At 37.2% G+C, this 23,883-nt stretch overlaps 1 protein-coding gene across 1 annotated transcript in view; it reads left to right on the plus strand.

Annotated features, from left to right (window-relative positions):
* Positions 1 to 23,883, plus strand: part of GABRG3 (gamma-aminobutyric acid type A receptor subunit gamma3) — a 223,468-nt gene that overhangs the window by 150,929 nt on the left and 48,656 nt on the right. Inside the window, exon 5 of the mRNA XM_053455184.1 lies at positions 2,968 to 3,050. Within this exon, the coding sequence (XP_053311159.1) occupies positions 2,968 to 3,050 (83 nt within the window). The remainder of the gene's footprint in view (positions 1 to 2,967; positions 3,051 to 23,883) is intronic.

Below are 23,883 nucleotides of genomic sequence, written 5' to 3' on the forward strand. Positions count from 1 at the left end.
ACAGTATATGTTTTGGATCTACATCTACCAGACAAGCCAGAAGACTAAACTAAACACATCCAACCGTGTCTTTATGGACCTTGCTTTGTGCACTTGGGCAGAGTCATGCTGGAATAGAAAATGGTCTTCTCCAAACTTTTTCCACAAATTTGGAAGCATAGCATTGTCCAAAGTTTCTTGCAAAAAGTGAGGTCCATAAAGACATGGTTGGATGAGTTTGGTGTGGGAGAACTTGACTAGCCCACAGAGCCCTGCTCCTGTTATAGATAATTCATTCTGAACATTAAAAAAAACTTAAATCTGTGGCTTTTGCTCTGTAAAATGTCTTTGTTTAACTGTACTTACTCATTATCTCTACAATAAAACATAATTTAAACAATAGATATAGTTAAAAAAATAGATTTTCTTTAAAATAGAAAGATAATAAAAGATTAGCAGCTGGCTAAAATATTTCCTGGGTGTTTATATTGAGATAAATAGTTCATTCTTTTATCCCAGAAAATGTTTGAAAAACCCCACAGGCATACTGGCATGTATTCCAGTTTTAAAATATTAAGGTTGGCATGGCCTATCAGTAATTATTGGCATTGTTCACAAATATACACAGGATCACAGTTTGTGGAGATATTCTGTTTAGAGAATACACCCATATTCCTTGGGAAAAGAAAATACTCCTGTTTTCTCTGCATTGCTATCAAAATTCTACAAACTACACCCAATTTTTTAAAATATATTTGAATATTTAAATTCCTGTTGAAGATAAAACAAACAGCACATACACAATCGAGCAGGCTACACTTAAAGACAATTAACATAGGTACATTAACTCTTTCATTGCCAGACAGAAGTCAATCTGTGCAGGCATTGCAATGCAATACAGAAGAGTTTAGTATAAACCAGAGAAGGCTCCAGTAAGAAATAGGATTTATTTATTTATGTTAAATTTTTAGGTACTTCCTGTGTAAATAAACTTTTGTTGAATGTATTTGTAGGCAAGGGCACTTGGGAGGAATCAAGATATGTTCTGCAGATTACAGGGACATTTCTTGTTTCAGTAAATTTTTTCCCTTTCCACATCTGTTCAAGAAACATCATAAATTCACCGTACTCCAATTAAGATGCCTAATGGAGTCCTTCTATAATCCCCCAAGAGATGAAGACCAGGCCAACCCCCAGGAGTATTTTGACAATAGAAAAATGCCTAAAGTGTTTTAGGATTAACGTAACGCACTCAGGAAGCCTTTCCTGGTGGAGGAAATTAAATAAGATATAGACAAACTGAAAGTACCAGGGGCGGGCGGTTTTAGTAGTACATTTTATAAATACTTAAATAACAGCTAGCTGGACACCTAGCTAGAACTTTCAATTATATTGCCACAGAAGGCATATTTTCCAATGATATTTGCTTAGCGCAAACATTGTACCTATACCTAAACAGGATAAACACCATGAGAAACAAGCAAATTACCATCCTATTTCAGTTTTACATTTTGACATTAAAGTCTACGCCAGTATTCTAGCACAGAAGCTTAAAATCTTAACCTTAAATCATCCCAGACCTGATGCATCACAACCAGGTTAGTTTTGAACCGGGTAGATCATCAATGAATAATATTAGACGAGTGATCAATGTTTTAGATGTAGCCCATCAGTTGTGTAGCTCTTGAATAACTCTTCAGTAACTCTTCTGACCCTCTGTAGATACTGAGAAGGCCTTTGAAAGGACCAGATGGGATTTTCTGGGTAACACATAATATCATGTAGATTAACTGGTATTAATAGCATGTGGATTAACTGGTATTAACTGTATATTATGGCACTACAAATATAGTGGCCTCTTCTAGAACTGTAGGCCCAGAAATAGATACGGAATGGTTTAGCATCATTAACGGAACGCGACAAGGGTGCCTTCTCTTGCCTTTGTTGTATATTTTTAACGCTTGAACCTCTAGCAGCTGATATTAAGCATATTAAGGACAAAGTCAGTAGGTGTTTTGGGACTAACACATAAGAATGTGAAATAAACCTTTACAGAGATTATATTTTAATTTTATTGGAATAGCTAATAAAATAGCAGTTGTTTTCTGTAACAGCTGTGTCACAATATCTTTCTATGATTAGATTGTATAAGCTATTAAAGGCATACGGACTCCTGAAAACTTGTGGAAAAGACTATTGGTCACAATTATTGAAGTTTTTTTTTTACATATGGTGGCTATGTTGACCTCTTAAATTACTCATTCCCTTTATGTTGGATATTCTCTGCTGCACCTTGACTGGCTGTTTATATCTAAAGAAGATTGTTTATTAATAATGAAAAGCTTCTAGTTGCTTGAAATTGGAAGAGACAAAAAGTCCCAGATTAGTTTGAGATGAAAACCCAAACCATATATTAGTTCAAAATGGAACAGGGTATAACAAAATGTAATGGGTATGGACTAGCAAAATTTGGGCTTTTTGACAAACGCTTGAAGGCCTATGTAGACTCGGCTCCTCTGAAATGCTATTACCCTGCCAGATCCGATGTCTACTGCTATCTCAGGGGTGTTTTGTTTTGGATTGGAAGTATGTATTTATGTAGGTATGTATTTTTTTTGTTTGTTTTGTTTTATGTTTCCTTCTCTTTTTCCTTTCACATATTATTTTCTAGTTGTTATATTTGTATTATGACATTTTTCTGAATGTATTTTATAAGTATAGGATAATAATAATAATAATAATAATAATAATAACCTAACGAACTCCAACAAAATTGCAAATCAATCTTGTGTTACAAAATATGATTAGCCCTAGCTACTATGTCAGCTATATTTAAAACCTTTATTTTTTTATAAATACTTTTATTAATATGTGTTACTCAATATGGCATATGTGATTGTTTGTGATATTTACACAATACTTGCTTTGTGCATTGAGGCTTCCTACGCCAACTTTCTTAACTTGTTAATAATACATTCTTTATTTCAGACTCACAATCAATGCAGAATGCCAATTACAACTTCACAACTTCCCCATGGACGAACATTCATGTCCACTCATATTCTCCAGCTGTAAGTAAATGCATATAGCACAGATTGAGCCTTAAGTAATTATATATGTGTATAACATCTGTTTCAAAATCATCTGTGTGGAAAGCAGGCATTTCTAAAACAAAGTTTAAGAGAACATTGGTCTCTTGTAAATCAGTTAATACGTGTGTGTATTGACTATATTGAAACCGTGGTAAATATTCCAAGCATTTACTATGTTAAAAGTATCATATTAACTATACTGTTGTCTGGAAATTGTTTTGTGTTATTTAAAGCTGGGGACATTTTCACATTGACATTTTGACATTGACAATTAAAACAGGTTTTCTGTAAATTAAAAAAAAAATGTTTACTTTAATTCCAATTCAAAGAGAATGGAAGAGTGTAAAACGGAGTTTTAGTTACAGGTGGATAAGCCACCCAAAGTATTGCATAAGCGGTGCCTGGCTAAATTAGTCGAAAACTGTCAGTACTTACCTTCGCAATCATAGGATCCCGTGCCTCTCTGTTTGATCCTACGCTTCTCTCACGAGTAGGCCATGGCAACACCTTACTCGCAGTGTAATTGGAGGACGGAGCGCGCGCAAGTGACATCTTTGGGCCCAGTTCTAGGGAATTTGACCCTAGGTGAACCAGGAAGTGTCCTATAAGGCTGATTCTTCAATCTACATCTTACCTTTGGTTGGTTATTGCTCTTGTGTATCTGATTCTTGACCTCATATTTGGCTTCTTATTCTGTTTTGTTTGACCTGGCTTGGCCTCTGTTTACAATTTGTCTCTTTAATTCGGCTGTGGCAAACTGGTCAGGCCAACTGGTTTTGACCTGGCTTGTTGTTTGAGCGAGATTTGGCCTGTCATCTTGGCACTGGTTCCTGTGTCACCTGTATCTCGTCCTGTGTGGTCCTCGTTCTGGTCTTGTCTCTGTGTTTGGGTTCCAAGCATCATTTTTTTTAAGAGACATATAGAATACTAGCTAAAGGGCAGCAACAAAGGTTTGTGTGAGTTATTATGATGTATAGTCATACTTAGTTCATCAAAAATATCTACTTTCCCAAAACACACCTCCCACAATGTCTAAAAATGCATACTATATTGCATTACACAACACACAGAATAGGGCAAGGTAAGCACACATAAAATAAAGGGTTAGAAGATAATACATTATACAAACAATGTAAAAGATACATTTTCTCAGGTATGCCAGTCTTTTGCTTTTCTTGTGGAAAAAATGTGTTAGCGTAGTAGGGTATTTTTAAATTTTTATTATTTGTGTATTTTTGTGTGTAAATGTTATTGATTTTATTTGTGGTTGGGTGACTTGGGTGACTGTCCCATAATATCTGATCTTCTGCATTTCTCAGTGTGCCAGCCAGCTGACCCAATTGATTGGAAACCAGTTGGTAGTTTTAACCTTTTATTATTTTTAACTGTATTTATATTTTTATTTTTTATTTTATTTTTTTACTTTTCTGAGGCTCCTCATCAGTCTCTGATATGAAATCTAAACTTATACATTATTTAACCCAGTACAGAAGAAACAAATGCACATCATTTCATAACCACAGACACTTGGGAGTGTTAATTGGTGATTTCTATGGCACATGCAGTGTTATTATTATTCTTATAGAAGAAATTAACTCAACTACTAATTTAGATAAATTAATAGGGTAATATGTAATAGGGCAACAGCTCCCCTTGCCATTGTAAATACTCTACCGCTTTTGTTTTTTCTTTGGTTGGTTTCATTACTTATTTTGTTTTGCTGAGATTAAGGGTATTCCTTTAATTCATCATAATACATTGGTTATAATAAATAAATACTGCTGCGTTCATGTGTTTTAAAAAAAAAACAAAAACAAACCCCTAATTGTTGTCTGGGGTCTAAGTTAGATATGATTGGATTTGAATATTTATAGGCTCTGTATACGGAGTATACTCTCCACTAATGGATCATAATCATAATTTTATGATATGTCTTTATGCTATGTTTTATTGAAATACTAGATGCCACATGTAATGCTGCAAAATTAAATTTTTCATAAATACTTCAGACATAGAACATAATTGAGAGTTGACACAAGTTATTTATTTATAATTTTAATTTTTCAAATAGATATGCTTGTTACAAGAGATTCATAATGAATTATAAAACTAGCGATCCTGGTTATTAAATTAAACAGTACATTAAGTTGGGAAACTCAAAGCTGAGAGTATGGAAGCTCTGGTTTTATGGGTCAGGTATTCTCACCCACAAATCATTATAATTTTATAGAAATGAAAAGCTTATTAAGCTTCAGACTGAAAATGTAGGAGTCTTTCAGTTGTTTTTTTAGATTTATTATTTTTTTCACTACTTCACTTGCTCATAATATTTTTTATTTAGTGTACATTAATGAAAACATGACCAGTGCAGAATGAGTAAAATATCTGCTATCCTTTAAAAAGAAAAAAAGATATATTAAAACATTAACATTAAATATTTTGAAACAATATTACTTTTTAGAATTAGAAGAAGTTAGCAGAACATGGTTACCTTATAGAACTTTTAAAATCTGATGCATCACTATTAATTTGTGATTTTATTATCAAAGGATCAAAGAGGATAAATATTCAGCAATCTCTATTACATGAATACTGTACAAATGTATTCCTACTTCTGTCAGTGCTGGTCCCAGACCAAAGAATCCAAACAAGTGACAATTCTTATTACAGAATTAATGTACCCCACACTCAACCATTTCATTTAATAAACCAATTATTAGAACTTACCTTTTACTTTTTCTTAATATCAAATGCTGTTTCTATTTTGATATTGATTTATCATGTAAATCCCTTTTTGATGTTTTTCTGCATGGTTTTATGATTTCCTTAGCTTGAAGCATTACACTGCATGGGTTCACTGCAGGAAAATCCACCTTATTGGTCCAGAGGTGACTGCTATATTGAATCAGCATTGTAATAATACAGACAAAATAATAGAAAACAGTAAACCTAGCAGAGAACACCATTTTAAGATAATTATAATATAATTAAACAGATTAACAAAATTGTCACTCCAGATACATTTTGAATGGCTTTGGGACAATAGAGATGATACACACAGCTACAATATGAAAAGTAATATTATATAAAAGAAAAATTCTATTTAATCTTCCATTCATTGTGATATCAGGTCCCCCCAGGAGTTGCACATTGATTGAAATCAAGCTGTGTTTACATTTATACCATGGTTTTCAAAATTATATCTCATGGCACAATAATGTCACAGATGAAGTCCTTTAGTAATGTAAGACTACTGGATTTCAAATAATTCATTGTGAAAGAAAAAATGCTTTGAAAAACATTTGCTAGTAAAGATTGACTGGTGATTATTAATAGTTTTCTATTAACAGTGGTAGGCCCACTAGCAAGTAAATTGTGGAAGTCTCTGCTGGAGAACACTTAACACTACGTTGAGTCACACCTGCTGTCTCCATCTATCATATCTAGCCCCTCGCCAAATCCTGCTGTCTTCACCTGAAAAACATCCGTGCATTTCTCACACAAAAGCTGCACTGTCGCTCTCATGGAGCGATCAGGTAGCAGGAGAGGGTTGGGGATGGTCTCCACATCCATGTGGAGACCGAAGAGCCCTCTCCCCCTGTCCCTGAAGCTGCTTCTGGCATCTGGGACGCAATTTCTTGTCTATAGACCAGGCATTGCAGGGAGGAGTCTCTTTGATGACTCCTGTAGGCTTCCATGCCTATAGGAGTCATCAAAGGGCTTGGGGGGGCTCGTTTTTGCTGTTGCTGGTCTGTCTGTAAGGGGCTTGCATTTTCTAAGTGACTTGCTTTCTGTAAGTGACCAGTTTGTTTGTGCACCACAGCAGCGGCAGAGAAGTGGTATTATAAGTATACCAACAGTGGGTTTGTATCTCAACCAGCAACAAGAGGGTTGAAGGGTTTGTGGTAAAAAAACAAAAAAAAAACAAAAAAAAAAAAAAAACTGTGTTTTGCATTAACTGTTTGGTTTTTTTTTCTCTCTCCCATTTTCTATAGTGTAATTAGTTAAGGGTGGGGTTTATAATCAATTAACTGTGTTGCTCTGTATATAAGGAAGTGGTTGCTCACTGTAAGGGGCTTGCATTTTCTAAGTGACTTGCTTTCTGTAAGTGACCAGTTTGTGCACCACAGCAGTTAGTGCAACACAAGAGTGCAAGAGCAAGGAGGGTAAGTGACATAAAGCAACTGTTTAAATTCTATACTCGCGTCCCTTTATAAAGAATGAGCAAGCTTGGAGATTTCACTCAGTGCACATCATGCCATATGTATGCATGCTTGGAACAGCAGTTCCTGGGTCCATATCGCTGTGGTAAGTGTGATCAATTGGTCTCTCTGGAAGCTGAGGTTGGTGCTCTTAAGAGGCACATTGAAACACTGAGAGAGATTGACAACCTTGAGAGGAGTCTGTTGCTCACTGAGCAAAGTTTAGATGGGGCCCCTAGCAATGAGGGAGGAGATCAGTCAGAAGGGAGTCAGGCACATAGCTGGGTGACAGTAAGACGTGGTTGCAGTGGGGAAGGGAAGAGGAAGAGGCAAGCCAGCCCAGAGTCTCTCCCTCCCAACAAATTTGCCCTTTTAAGTGAGCATGTTGGGGAGGCAGACTCAGAGGTAGGCTTTGCGGAAAAAGCTGTTCTCCCTAACAGCCGGGAGAGCAGCTCATCCAATGTGCAGGGGATCCGAAAGGAAGGAAAGCCCAGGCAGGTTGTGGTGGTAGGGGATTCAATAATCAGGAAAACAGACAGGGTAATCTGTAGCTCTGATCGCAGCAACCGAATGGTTTGCTGTCTCCCGGGTGCCCGGGTTCGGCATGTTGCGGACAGAGTGGATAGATTATTGGGAGGGGCTGGTGAGGATCCAGCTGTCTTGGTGCACATTGGCACCAATGACCTAGTAAGAGGAAGATGGAGTGTCCTAAAAGATAATTTTAGGGACTTGGGTAGTAAGATTAAGAAAAGGACCTCCAAGGTAGTATTCTCAGAGATACTACCTGTGCCATGCGCTACACCAGAAAGGCAGCGGGAGATTAGGCAGCTAAATGCATGGCTGAAGTCTTGGTGTAAGAAGGAGGGCTTTGGGTTCTTAGAGCACTGGGCTGATTTTGCTTTGGGGTACAATCTCTATAGTCGTGATGGATTGCACCTAAATGCAAGAGGGTCCAATGTGCTTGGGGAGAGAATGGCTAGACGGTTGGAGGAGATTTTAAACTAGGAATGGGGGGGGAGGGAATAAATACCGGGTTAGACAGTATAGAAAGGGAAGGCAATTTACTTAGTAACCAGGTGGGTGGATCTGGGGGCTTGGTCTATAAAGATAATAGGGAGAAGCATATGTTTTGCCCCCCAAAGCAAGGACAGAAAGTGATTGCAGCATCGGTGTTAAATGACAAGCTGAAGGTCATGTCTACAAATGCTCGCAGTTTAGGGAATAAGATCCATGAACTTGTAACAGTTGTGGCAACTGAGAATGTTGATATAGTGGCTGTTACTGAGACATGGTATAATGAGAAAAATGACTGGGACATATCAATACCGGGGTACTCTTTATATAGAAAAGATAGAAAGGGCAGGAAAGGGGGAGGGGTGGCCCTATATGTGAAAAATAACATCAAATCTAACTTAATACAAGTTGGTGAAGAGAACTTAGAGTCGGTTTGGGTTACAGTACAATTTGGCAAAAGTAAAGTAACTCGCATAGGTGTGATTTATAGACCCCCAGGACAAGTAGAAGAGCTCGATAATCTACTAGTGGAGGAAATAGCTAAAATGACAGTGAAGGGAGATGTTATAATCATGGGTGACTTTAATCTCCCTGATGTGAACTGGAAAACGAAAGTAGCTGGTTGTACCAGGAGTGCGGATATTCTAAACTCCTTATTGGGATTATCTTTAAAACAGGTGGTTGAGGAACCAACTCGTAAGGAGGCCACATTGGATTTAGTGTTCACAAATGGAGATTTGTTAACAGATATTTCTGTAGGTGAAAGTTTGGGATCTAGTGATCATCAGTCTGTGTGGTTTAATATACGAACAGTGACTGAGTCACACCACACAAAAACAAAAGTTTTAGATTTTAGAAAAGCTGACTTTTCTAAAATGAGAAAATGTATAGAGGAGTCATTATCAGACTGGCACAATTTAAATGGTGTTCAGGAGAAATGGGATTTTGTAAAAGCTGTTTTATGGAAGATAACAGAAAATTGTATTAGGTTGGTCAGTAAGAGTAAAAAATTAAGGAAACCGCTGTGGTACTCTGCAGAAGTGGCCAAAATCGTGAAAGACAAGAAGTTAGCCTTTAGTAGATACAAAAATACCCAAAGTGAGGAAGATAGACAGATCTATAAAATTAGGCAGAAAGAGGCAAAGAAAGTTATAAAAACTGCCAAATCACAGGCAGAAGAGCGAATTGCCCTATCAGTAAAAAATGGAGATAAAACATTTTTTAGATATATAAATGAGAAAAGGAAAGTTAAACAAGGATTAGTTAGACTAAAAACAAAAGGCATATATGTAGAAGAGGATAAAGGTTTAGCTGACTGCCTCAACGAATATTTCTGTTCAGTTTTTACAGATGAGAATGATGGAATGGGACCTCAGTTGGGAAAAAAGACTGAATCATTTGAAATATGTGAGTTTATCGAGGCGGAGGTTTTACTTCAGTTGTCTAAGGTAAAGACAAATAAGTCGATGGGGCCTGATGGGATACACCCCAAGTTATTAAAAGAGCTTGGGGGTGTACTAGCAAAACCGTTAACTGATATATTTAACGAATCATTGGTAACGGGAGTTGTCCCTGGGGATTGGAAAGTAGCGAATGTTGTGCCTATACACAAAAAAGGCAGTAGGGAGGAGTCGGGCAACTACAGGCCAGTTAGTCTTACATCTGTAGTGGGAAAATTAATGGAAACCATGTTAAAGGAAAGGATTGTTGAACATCTGAAGTCACATGGCTTTCAAGATCAAAAACAACATGGGTTTTCCTCAGGAAGATCTTGCCAAACAAATCTTATTGATTTTTTTGATTGGGTGACTAAAGTAATTGATCAAGGTGGTGCAGTAGACATTGCGTATCTGGATTTCAGTAAGGCCTTTGACACTGTCCCACATAGAAGACTTATAAATAAACTGCAATCTCTGGGTTTAGATCCCAATGTTGTTGAATGGATTAAGGAGTGGCTGAGTGACAGAAAACAGAGGGTTGTAGTCAATGGCGTATATTCAGAACAAGGTCTTGTTACCAGTGGGATACCTCAGGGATCTGTACTTGGACCCATTCTCTTTAATATTTTCATTAGTGATATTGCAGATGGTGTTGATGGAAAGGTATGTTTATTTGCCGACGACACAAAAATTTGCAACAGGGTTGATGTTCCTGGAGGAAGAAGCCAAATGGCAAACGATCTAGGTAAGCTGGAAAAATGGTCAGAGCTGTGGCAATTGGCATTTAACGTGGATAAATGCAAAGTAATGCACCTGGGGCATAAAAACCCAAGGGCAGAGTATAGACTATTTGGTACTGTCCTAACCTCAACGTGTGAGGAAAGGGATTTAGGGGTAATTATTTCTGAGGATTTAAAGGTAGGTAGACAATGCAGTAGAGCAGCAGGTAATGCTAGCAGAATGCTTGGTTGTATAGCGAGAGGTATTAGCAGTAGAAAGAGGGAAGTGCTCATGCCGCTGTACAGATCACTGGTGAGACCTCACTTGGAGTATTGTGTACAGTACTGGAGACCATATCTCCAGAAGGATATAGATATGTTGGAGAAAGTGCAGAGAAGGGCTACTAAAATGGTTTATGAATTACAAAATAAACCTTACCCGGACAGGTTAAAGGATCTTAACCTATATAGCCTGGAAAAAAGACGGGACAGGGGGGATATGATAGAAACATTTAAATACTTAAAGGGAATCAACAAAGTAAAGGAAGAAAGTTTATTTAAAAGAAGAAATAAAACCACAACAAGAGGACACAAGCATAAACTAGAGGGGCAAAGGTTTAATGGTAACATCAGAAAATATTACTTTACGGAAAGGGTAGTGGACGCATGGAATAGCCTCCCAGTGGAAGTGGTAGATGTTAATACAGTAAAGTCATTTAAGCAAGCATGGGATAGGCATAATGCCAAGCTAGATATAGGATAAGGGCAAGTACTAAAGGAGAGTACTCAGAGGTTGGGCAGACTGGATGGGCCTTCTGGCTCTTATCTGCCGTCACTTTCTATGTTTCTATGTTTCTATGTTTCTATGTCTGGGCTTCCAGGCAGACCACCAGCAGCAGAGCCTCATACAAAACGGGAATTAACCCCTAAAATTGAAAGGGTTAATGCTGCACTTTCGCTCTCATGGAGCGATCGGGCAGCAGGGGGATATTGTGTCAGGTCCCCAATCAACACTAAACCCCCTTTCCTGAAGCTGCCTGTGGCAGCTGAAAACGCGATTGCTGGTTTTCCTGCAATCACGTTTTCAGCCTACAGACTCACTCCGTGGGAGTGATCACAGGCTCGGGCTCGAAGTGGCTGTGCTGGTCTGCCCAGACACCTGGGCAGACAGCAGCAGCAGCGCCCCCTGCGATCACCACGATTGTGGTGATGGGGCATTTTTGGGGATGACGTACCTGGTACGTCTGGTCTGGTGGTGACATGTGACCAGGAAGTACCAGGTACGTCCCGGTCCGGAAAGGGTTAACTCCCTTAATCAAGACATCTGAACGACCAATAACCTCTACAGATCATCCTCACTTGATCAGCTCATCCCTATGCAAGCAGTCATCTCCTGTTTCACTTCAACCTCTGACTAGATGGTAAACTCCAAATAGCAGGGACCTCTTTTACTTTTGTTCCAGTATGTGTGTGATTTTAAATTATTTCACTCTTTATTGTAAAGTGCTATGAAATCTGCTGGCGCTCTATAAATAAGTGTAATTTACTGTACTCTCTGCTAGTGTAGTGTTATTTTCATCATTTCTGCTTTTTTTTTACTTCATCTGTAGGAAAGCTGCACTGTACATACCTCAAACATCGCCAGCACTACTTTGTGAGTGTTCCAGGGAGCCAAAAAAGACCCCATGAGCATAGTAAGAACTCCTATTGTTTTAAATAGGAGTGTTTGGCAGCTGCTGATTGGCTGCTTCAAGGATCCATTGCTCCTCTAATCATAATGAACGGCCTCTGTCCATGGGATGCAAAGGCCCACTACAGACCTCAAAAATGTACATACTAATGAGGTCACCGCTTAAGCTAAAATCATCCATTCCCTTTTCTATTTTTTGTGACTTAATGTGAACTACATGTTCTAAATGAAGCCTAACTAAAATTTTGCACATAAACATTAGTCACATTTTCAGATCTTGTATTGGAACCATTTTCATTACATGCTAGTTAGCCTTAGGAGCTGCTACTTGATTTCATATAAATTGCTACACAGTGCATGTGATTAGTGAATTTGGATTCAATTAGCACCCAAATAGTTTTCCAGTGACAGTTTTCCTTGACCACATTTTGCATCAGCATGTGTCTTTTTATTAATTTATTAATATTGAATCTCATCTGCCATATTTTAGACAACCTCTCCAGTTTAAATAATATATTTTCCAATAGTCTCAAATTTTCAAGGACATTCCTGACACCTGAACTTCTGCCCTTCTTTGGAATGTCCTGGCATATGTTCTGTCAGTACTATCTCAGCACTGCATTTGGCACTGCACATCCTAATAATGCCAATTTAGTGTGTCACCTTGATTTTGTCCAGGAATGTCACACCCAAAGGTTTTTAGGTATCCTTAAGTCAAATAGCATAGTTTTCCCTTCTCTTTGTCAAAGAATACTTATTAAAGATGATTTAATAAATGAATATATTTATTAAAGATAATGCCCCTTCCCTTTCATTGCAAAAAAATCACTTTTACTGATTTGCCCAATGATCTTTATCCATCAATAAGTTACATAATTTTGTTGTCTTATACTTGGGGGTTTTCTTGTTTTGTTTTGTTCCATGGGGGATATTGTGGTTGCAAGGGGCATCATGACCTAAAAAAATTGTGGATCCCCCTCGCCACTTGTCACCTTCCCCATACCACATGTGTCATCATCGTTGAAGGTAGAGGGTTGGCCAACTGAAGCTTACACATGTACAATGTACATCTATCCAAGTATTTTTTTTAAACAATACAGCCGTGACAAAAAAATGATAATAAATATAGGTCATAACAAATATTAAATGACTATTTTGCACATAGAATTTCTGTAAAATATCAAGTATAATCATAATTTTTAGGGCACTTTAAGAAAATATTACACATTGATTCTTGAGTAGACCAATTCACTTCTTGAGACTGATACACTTCTATAGAAAATAGCACTTTATAATTAGATTTTTCCATTGGTATAGTCTTCCCATACATTAGATCCTTGTTTTTCTAATGATTTTACATAATTGTAGATAATGCTTAACAATTAAGTAATCAGTATTCAATTCAACTGATTTCCATCATGAATTGTGTTCATGTCATATTGTTCTATGCAGCAAGACTGTAGAGAATGTCTTTAAGTAGGTCAGTGTCACTGACAATTTTTACGTTCTTACCTAGATGTAGTTGCAGGATAGATTTTATTTGCTACTAAGTGAGATCTAAGTTGTAAAATAACACAATTAATTTTTCACTGCTAACTCCAAAGCCTTAAATGTTGTCTGTGTAAGAAATCTACTACATATTGCAAACACTAACAAGCTTTATATCACACGTACATACATAAAATGAAGTAGCAGGAAGAACATGGTCAAGGAAAAGGCCAAAGTCTCACATCTGTATATAAAATAGAATTGTCACTATTTCTCTAAAGTGTATAGTGTCTGAAGTATAAGGATCTGACACAAGTTAATGAAAAACATAAAGCATCCAACATCCTGACTCCAGAATGTACAAGAAAACATTTCTTTTTTATTTTCTTTAGATTTCTAGTTTGAACATTATTATGTTCTCTGTCTTTAAGCCTAATACCGTGGCATTAAAGAAACTCCCTCTGACTCCATCATTCACCAGTCTACGTTTTTTCATTCTAGCGTACAAACAGCTTACTGAAAAAAATACCTTTTTAAAAGAAAGCTTATAGAGAACTCCACCATTGTATCATTACGGCCTTCCCTTTAGCTTAAGAGAGATCCATGGAGATCTCACACAAACAAAAGGGCAGCTAATTTAAAAAAAAATATTTCACTCCTGGCCCTCCAGCCCCATTTAGCCACATTTTTTCCGCATTTGCTCTTTACTAGCAAAACAGTAATGCCAAAGGATAATGCAATTACCATTCTTTCTGTCATATTGAATTGAGATACATATATACATTATTAGATTTATTTTAACATGTGAGCACTGTTCTATATTTTCTGTTTTATACAGATGTGATGTTGACTATGAACAAACAATAGGAATGTAAAAAGCCTGCTGTTGATGGGGACAAAAGGTCAAACAGTGGTACAAATGGTTACATCTGGCACAGTGGTAGCTGCAAATCAACTTAAATTGCAGTCTAGCAAAAGTGGCTGTGTCAAGAGATCTTAAGTGGTCTACAAACTTTGTAAAATGTGAAAATCCCAGTCAGTGACAACAGAAGACAGGGACTTGGGAGTATTTATTCGGAGGACTTTAAGGTAAGCAGTCAGTGCAGTAAATCACTGGAACAGCAAGCAGGGTGCTGTGTTGTATGGCTAGAGGCATTAGTAACAGAAAGAGGCTAATTGTCGTGTCACTTTAGAAATCTCTGGTCAGACTTAACCTAGAGTATTGTGTACAGTTCCGAAGACCTCATCTCAATAAAGGTATTGTCATTGGAAAGATTTTAGAGGAGGGCTACTAAAATGGTAAATGGTTTGCAGGATAAAAATTATCAGGAAAGTGTTATATACAGTATATCACAAAAGTGATTACACCCCTCACATTTTTGTAAATATTTTATTATATCTTTTCATGTGACAACACTGAAGAAATGACACTCTGCTACAATGTAAAGTAGTGAGTGTACAGCTTGTATAACAGTGTACATTTGCTGCCCCTGAAAATAACTCAACACACAGCCATTCATGTCTAAAACCTTGGCAACAAAAGTGAGTACACTCCTACGTGGAAATGTCCAAATTGGGCCCAATTAGTAATTTCCCCTCCCCGGTGTCATGTGACTCGTTAATATTACAAGGTCCCAGGTGTGAATGGGGAGCAGGTGTGTTAAATTTGGTGTTGCGTTATTTTGAGTGGACAGCAGATTTACACTATTATACAGGCTATACACTCACTACTTTACATTGTAGCAGAGTGTCATTTCTTCAGTGTTGTCACATGAAAAGATATAATAAAATATTTACAAAAATGTGAGGGGTGTACTCACTTTTGTGAGATACTGTGTATCATGCATAGCTTAGAGGAGAGAAGGGAGATATGACAGAAAAAGCTATAGGAGAGATGTTTATTTTAGATGAGAGATGTTAGAATAATATGCTATATCCTAAAAGTGGAGGGTCAGAGGGCTAAATGTAATGCAAAGGAAGTTTTACTTTACTAAGATGGTGGTAGATAAATGCACCATCCTACCATCAGAAGTGGTAGATGCTAATACAGTGGGAGGATTTTAACATGCATAAAATAGGCATAAAGCTATCCTAAAAGTATGGCAAGATCAAGGACTGATTAAAGTCTCTACATCAGGAAAAATGGCCAGACTTGATGGGCCGAATGGTTCTTATCTGCCTCAAATTTAATGTAACTTAAATGTGCTGTTACACCAGAAACATTGTTCTTAGTACCGTTACATGTCCAGCTTCGTCCTGAAAATAAGTATGTAATCATTTAATATTTATAGTACGTTATTTTTTTGGTTGATGCTTAACTGTCATATGTCATATGTCACAAAGATAGGCACGTATAGGTTGCTGCTATATGAAACTGAAAATCTTTTATGAAATGTGAAAAGTTTTTTGTGTGATTAGACCTTCAGAGGAAATAGTAGCAGGTCTGACACATTTTGCTTTACACGTGAGAGGGCTGTGTTAATCATTTGTCTCAGTGGAGTAATACTTTTAATTATATTTGTAATTATATTTTGATTTATACAGCTGAATATTGAATTATGTAGTGCATTATCATTACATTACTTGCAATAAGTCTTGACTGCAATACATGCTAATGAGTGTATGATGACTGTTGTCGGTATGCTAGGTTTAATCTAGTTTTATGACATCTAAATTTGGAAACAAAGTGACATTTCTAGCACAACCACTGTATAAATAACCAATATTGATCTTTATTTTGCTTGACTCTTGTAAAATGTATGAAACCAAACATGTTTACGTCAATTCTATCCTAAACTTAATGCAAACCATTTTCCAGTGTTGAATACATAATGATGTAATTTAGCTGCACCATTATAAATATTTAACAGATGCAGATGGAAGAAACAAATAAAACTTTTTTGGGGTTTAGTGAAAAATAAGGGCATTCTCTTGACATGTGTATATCATATTAATGCTACACTGAATTCTGTTTTCCATATGTTTCAAGTACTTAGTTTATATGGTACACTAAAAAGCCACCTGTAAAACAGTAGTATGGATATGTTAATGTATTCACAATGCTTGGTCTTTAATGTTTTAGAATATTTTGAAGGACATTTGCTTGGTTTTCTCCAGGTTTCAATGACTTAATTTTTAGAGTATCTGTTGCATGTATTTTATTATTATTATTATTGTTATTTTTATTATTATTTTATCATTACAATTCATTGATTTTGATAGCTCTATCATAGCAGCACTGTAAAATCTTGTTAAAGTCTCCCCTGAAAAATGGAGGCTGTTATGGCGGTAAAGAGGGGAACTTCTTGTTAATGCTAAGGTTTTGGACTTGCAAGCTCATATAGGTGAGATAGTCTGGTGTACACACATTTTGTAGTATAGTGCAGTGCTCCTCAACCCTCTAGTGCATCACATAAAAAAATTGAACATACAGAAAACAAAAGCTGTGACGGGTCCTACTTAAAAAAGGTTACAGCCTAGAAGGTGATATATTGCACAAGAAATGAAAGTGCAAATATTTAAGGTATCTCAGCCACAGTGGCCCTAGGGGTATGCAAATCTAACAGCATCCTCTGCCTCTATACCCTCTATTGTAACTAACACAGACACTCACACAGAAACACTATACCGGTGCTCCTCAACCCTCTCCTCAAGGCACAAGGTACTACTCAGGTGTATCTAAGGTGTTTTTGTTTGTCAATTATTATTATGTTTAATACACGAGTAATACCTAAATCCTGGACTGCCTTGAGGAGAATGTTGAGGAGCACTGCACTATACAACAAAAATTATGTGGACACCAGACGATCACAACTATATGAGCTTGCAAGACATTACATTCCAAAACCTTGGGCATTAACAAGAAGTCCCCCTCTTTACGACCATAACAGCCTCCATTCTTCTGGGAAGACTTTAACAAGATGTGTCTGTCGTGTGGCCACAAAGAGCATTTGTGACGTTAAGCACTGATGTTGGATAAAAAGGCTTGGTTTGCAATCCACATTCCAGTTCACCCCAAAGGTGTTCAAAGAGCTTATGGTCAGGGCTCCAGCCAGACCTCTAGAGATTTTCCACACCAAACTCATCAAACTATGTATGTTATAGACTTTGCTTTGTACACAGGAGCATAGTCATGCTGGAACAAAAATGTGCCTTGCCCAAAATTTATTTTTTTATGCTGTAGCATTAACATTACCCTTCACTGAAACTAAGAGACCTAGCCCAAACCCTGAAATCCCTCAGCCATGACTGCATTTCAGTAGGAAATGTTCTCCTAGCATCCACCAAACCCAGATTTGTACAATACAACTTTCAGATCATGAAGTTTGATTCATCACTCCAGAGAACATGTTTCTACTGCTCCAGAGTTCAGTGGGGGCATGCTTTACATCTATTGAGCAGAGAGTTGGCTTGGTACATAGTGATCTTCAGGTTGCTTGCAGCTGCATGGCCATGGGAACTCATTTCATGAAGCTTGTCCTGATGTTAATTCCAGATGCATTTTGAAACTCTGAAGTGAGTGATGCAACAGAGGACAGGACATTTTTAAGTGCTTTAGCACTTAGCAACCCCGCTCTGTGAGTGTGGTCTGAGCGGTTGTTACTCCTAGATGATTCCACTTTATAATAATAGCACTTCCAGCGGACCGGGGCAGTTCTGGTGGGGCTGAAATTTTGTGGCAGAGGTGGCCACTTGTGGCAAAGGTGGTATCCAATCCCATTTCCGTTTAGAACCATGTTATAGTGCCTAAGGTACTATAACATGGTTTGCACTTAATGCATTTGTTAAGCACTTAAGTTTGAGCCTTTAATCAACATAGATAATAAAGAACATGGAGGTCTATGTTGGCCCACAGGCCCTTCGCTATGCAGTTGGCAAATTATCATTGAGAAATGGTCCTGGCAACAAAATAGACTCCTGTATATTAGGCATAAAAGCTATGTTAAACATAAAATAGAAACTATTTTATTTTCATCTAGTCTGCCTCTGTTTCCTGCTGTAAAAAACTTAAACCACATTTGGTTTTCTGTCTAGTCTTATACCCAGGACAACCTAATGTTTACTCTATTCATATTCCCATTCCCCTTTAATTACAAATACAATAAATCAATGTGAAATTTGTTTCAGCCCAGGCTTCCACGTTATTGTATAGTCAGTCAAATAGCTTTCCTTTGCAAAATGTTTTTTTTTTTTCATTGGGTCCTATGACTTTAGCAGTAGCTGCATAACAATGAGAAAAATATTAGTGGGTTTGCCAAAAGTCTCCCATTAGCAAATGTTGGATATTAGTTGATTACAAAACTGTACTCAATTAAAAACTTAAATGCTGCTTACTTTTCCAGTCTCTATTGTTCATTTCTACTCTTGTTTAATAATATTTTCACAGTTTGGCTGGGCTATGTGGATCGTGTTTTTTTTTTCATTTTATGAAGCAAACAATGATTTATCTTTAAAGTCATTTTGCTTTTAGTGGTGTCACATTCATGTTTTATGAACAAGTCGTAGCGTTCTATTTCTTGATAACAGATATCTAGTACCAGTTAGTCCTGTAATAGGAAGATCAAGAGTACAGATATTGGTTTATAGACTATAATGTAAAGCAAAAACTGTCATGCTCTCTGTTTTCATGAGCAAAATATATTTATTTATGTCTAGAACAAAATTACAAACTTAGGAAAGTTATGTGCTGGTAAGTAGTGTGTTTTTTAAACGTCTAAATAGTACCTTTTATGAGGTATGTGTGCTATGTTTTACAAGGGCAAAAGTAATGTAAATGTTTAATGTAAAATCACTTATGTATTCAAGGATTGAACTTGTTTTCACTAATGAATACTTTAGGAACATGTTGTTAGTAAATGTGTATACATCTCATTGCATTTTTGTAGGGTATATATTTCATGGAAAATATGTGTAAAATGCATAATGCTGAAATTTGCACACAAACATGTTTCTTTCTAGCTATATACCTTAGAAACCTTAGACATTCTGCTGTTCTTGAAAAGATTTATGCACTTTATGTTTTTTGCATATGTTATTCTTTGCAGTGTTTAGTGTGTGTGTACTTTTAGAAGTTAGTTGTACAATCACATCCCAAACCAGAACAACCATACCAATATCAGATCAAATTGGATATCGTGTACTTTTCTTTTCCAAATTCTCAAGGATATTACTTGTATCTCTTTGGTCAGTTATATGGGACAGACATACCCAGTACTGTGCACCAGTTTTAATCAGTGTATAAACATGTTAATAGCTTATTTGTATCATTTAACAAAATACAAAGTGAGCAAACAGAAAAAAAATCTAAATCAAATCAATTTGGTGTGACCACCCTTTTCCTCCAATACAAAATAGCCAAATATTTCAACTTTTGACTCATCAGTCCAGAGCACCTGCTGAAATTTTTCTGCGTCCCAGTTACTGAGTTTTGTGAATAGCTGAATTACTTGGCCTTGCTTTCCAATTAGAGGTGTGATTTTTTAGCTTGTTCTGTGCTTTCTTTATATCTTTTCTGTGAAGGTTACAGAAAAAATATATAAAAAAAAACTTTATGGGAAACTGCACATTTCATGTGTCATCTTATTGGTTTCTAACTTATGGCACCATAAAACTATCATTTTCACACAAACTATGGAAAGTCCAGAAATAATGGTATTATTTGCAAGCAGTCATTTTAACAGATTATTTTTATTTTACAGACGTTTGCAGTTGAAATTAGACTTGTGCATTCGGATTTGTACACATTTCATTTTAAACAAAATGTACCAATTCTTAGTGGTGTCACCAAGGGGGCCAGGGGGCCATGCCCCCCTTCATCATGCTGTGCCCCCCGTTTGCCCCCCCCCAATTGAAACACTGTACTTTCATTTTTTATTTTTTTATTTTTTTGTGCAGCCGCAAGAAGAGAGAGGGGTGCCAAGTGGTCGCTCATGAATAAGTTTTCACCAACCGATCGGCTCCCCTCAGTCTCCTCCGCGAGGCCTCTGTCTCGGTGCCGGCGCTTTATGCTGAGGTCCAGAATATGACTTCATACCCTGTCGCTTAGCAGCAAAGCCGTGCATAACTGGGGGGGCAGGTTTGTCAAATACAGGGAAATAAAAACAAAAATGCATTTTTGTCAATCACAGTTTTTATTAAATATGAAAAAAATATTAATATATACTAATAAAACTTTTTTCTTATACAAGCTTTTTCTGTAGGGGTTAATATTAATATAGATATTGGCAGGGAGCAGGGTCTAATAATATACATTAGCAGCAGGGTCTAGTATTAATATATATTAGCAACAGGGTCTAATATTAATAAATAGTCTGACATCAGGGTCTAATATTTATTTATATTGGCAGCAGAGGCTAATATATAGGCTCTAAGGACTTAGGTACATGTGTTCATTTGCTTGTTAACACAAAGAGCTAATCAGTCAATCACATGGCAGCAACTCAATGCATTGAGGCATGTAGACGTGGCCAAGACAACTGGCTGGCAAGTTCAAACCGAGAATTAGAATAGTGAAGAGGGATTTAAGTGACTTTGAACGTGGCATGGTTGTTGGTGCCAGACGGGCTGGTCTGAGTATTTCAGGAACTGTTGATCTACTGGGAATTTTACGCACAACTATCTCTAGGGTTTACAGAGAATGGTCTGAAAAAGACAAAATATCCAGTGAGCGGCAGTTGTGTGGACGAAAAATATGCCTTGTTGATGTCAGAGGTCAGAGGAGAATGAGAAGACTGGTTCGAGATGACAGAAAGGCAATAGTAACTTAAATAACCCCACTCATTACAACCAAGGTATGCAGAATACCATCTCTGAATGCACAACACATCGAACCTTGAAGCAGATGGGCTACAGCAGCAGAAGACCACACCAAGACCACACCGGTTGCTACTCCTATCAGCTAAGAACAGGAAACAGGCTCACCAAAATTGGACAAAGGAAGACTGAAAGAATGTAGCCTAGTCTGATGAGTCTCGATTCTAGCTGCGACATACAGATGGCAGGGTCAGACTTTGGCGTAAACAACAAGAAAGCATGGACCCATCCTGCCTTGTACCATTGTGTGTTTTAGTTCTTGAAATACTGTTCTCGAGTAGAGTTTAAGACAGTTGCAGAAAACACAAACCAATTTATCATTTCTAAAAATTAGGGATTATACCTTGTAAAATATTGTTCCTGAGTAGTAGTAGCTGACTACCTCCTGTAACGAACATTCTTGCTCTAGTAGCACTAAACTGTTGTCCATATTATCTACCAAATAAAGTATATATGCTACTGGTTCCCCTACATGTGCTGGTAGAAGTACCACCACAACCATCATAAGTAATGTCAGGGGACAAAAACAAAAAATCATTGGCACCACCACTACCTCACCTGGTGGAAAATGCTATAGTAAAGTGTGGAATCATTTTAAGAGTATGGGAGATGGGTGCAAATTGTGACATAGGGTAATGAGCTGGGATACAGTGTGAGGGCATCTCACCAACACCTACATACACACTACAGTGTGGCTTTGCTTCAGGGAACTGACAGCACTGGTGCCAACAGAAAACCCAAAACAGTTGCCACCAGCATCAGCAGCCAGAGCAGGAGACGTTGTGAGGCAGAGTGGGACTGGTTCCCAGATACAGGTGGGGCAGGGACATACCCTGCACCATCTTAATCTGGGCTTCCATTCAATGGGTGTCAAAGCTATCTAAATTCTATTGATGTTTATGTAGCCTGTGACAGTTCATTAGTGACATTGAACCTAGTTAGCAAAGTTGTTGGGGTTTTATTTTATCATGGTAAACCAAAAGTTGAAAATGTGAGTTGGAATAGAGTTTGGGCTCTATTTGAGTCAATGGTGCCCATTCAAGTGGATGCATCCTTCAATCACTTGTGGCCGCTAGTGCATGGGTGTGTATTTACACCCTCCAACATGTATTTACACCCTCCAACATAGCCAGCAGCAATTTAGCATCCATGGGAATCGCGCAGAGTGGGGACTTTTTTAATTAGTTTTTTTCAAACATTTTTTGTGTCAGGAATTGTTATTAATCTTAATTTTGGATTAATAACAAGGATATATTTCTCTACAGGGAATAAAGGGGTGAACAGTAACTGTGGGGTAAATAGGTTTTGTTGTTAAGCAGTACCAATTACATGCCACAGGGCAGTTATGGAGGGAGGTGGAGAGGAATGGGATGGAGTATACACAGGTAGGGGTATAGATGCCAACAAAGATCTTTTATTCACTTTAACCCTCCATCCCATGAGGAATGGGGTCATGAGGACACAGGATGGGATTAATGCCTCCTATAGGTTAATTTAGTCAAATTAATCCCCCACTCTCTTACCTCTTAAATCCTAAACCGGCATGAATAACCAGAGAGATGAAGTGGCATCTTCATCAGGTAACTGTTTTTTATAGGTGAAAAAATAATATGCATTCATCATTGGTGAGGCTTTTTAAGACAGTAGATAATCCCTTTTAAGAATGTTTAATTATTTCACTGCAATTCCAAACATGCATTTAGTGGGTGAGAGCTGCCACCCCTTAAGTTGCAATTATTTTGCTATATGTCAGTTGCCTTTCTCTGTACGCATCTACTACGTTAAATCCAGATACTGTGCATGTCACACAACATAAAACAATGTGCTTGCATGTGCTTCAATCTTTAGAGATTGTTACGGTTATGGTCTTTTGTTTTTACAGATTGTTTTGGTTTCTTTGAATCAGTTACAGTAACAATGTAGAAAATGTAATCATATCTATTTACCAGTTACTACAAAATATGTCATCATACAGGGATCTTGTTTTCCTGTCTTCCTGTTACCTACGGCACATTGGATTATGAGTTGATCATTATGTGGAATGTTTTTGGAACATTGTGTTGGATGGAAACAAAATAGTTTTGCTCAAAATGTGTTTTCATGTGATGACGCTAATGTAGTTATTGCAATCATTCTGAGGACAGTGGTTATGAAACACATTTATGTATATAGAACAGTAAAATATTTTACCACCTTCTGCTGTAATTTTTGACTCTACCCACCTCATGTAGCCATGATCATTTCAGTATATCATCTCAACTCATTAAAGCTTTCACAAATGTCAAGCCTTTCATCTCATTGTTGTCACTGGTCAGTGAAATATGGATATGGTTTTCCCAATCCATATACTACTTCTAAATCTATTAAATCTGATAACGTTATGCTGTCTTGTCTTATTTACAAAATGTCATTGAGAAGCGACTGTATGGTCCATTTTATTTTTTTCTT

The sequence above is a fragment of the Spea bombifrons genome, chromosome 2, assembly GCF_027358695.1.
Source record: "Spea bombifrons isolate aSpeBom1 chromosome 2, aSpeBom1.2.pri, whole genome shotgun sequence".
NCBI classification, from domain to species: Eukaryota; Metazoa; Chordata; class Amphibia; order Anura; family Pelobatidae; genus Spea; species Spea bombifrons.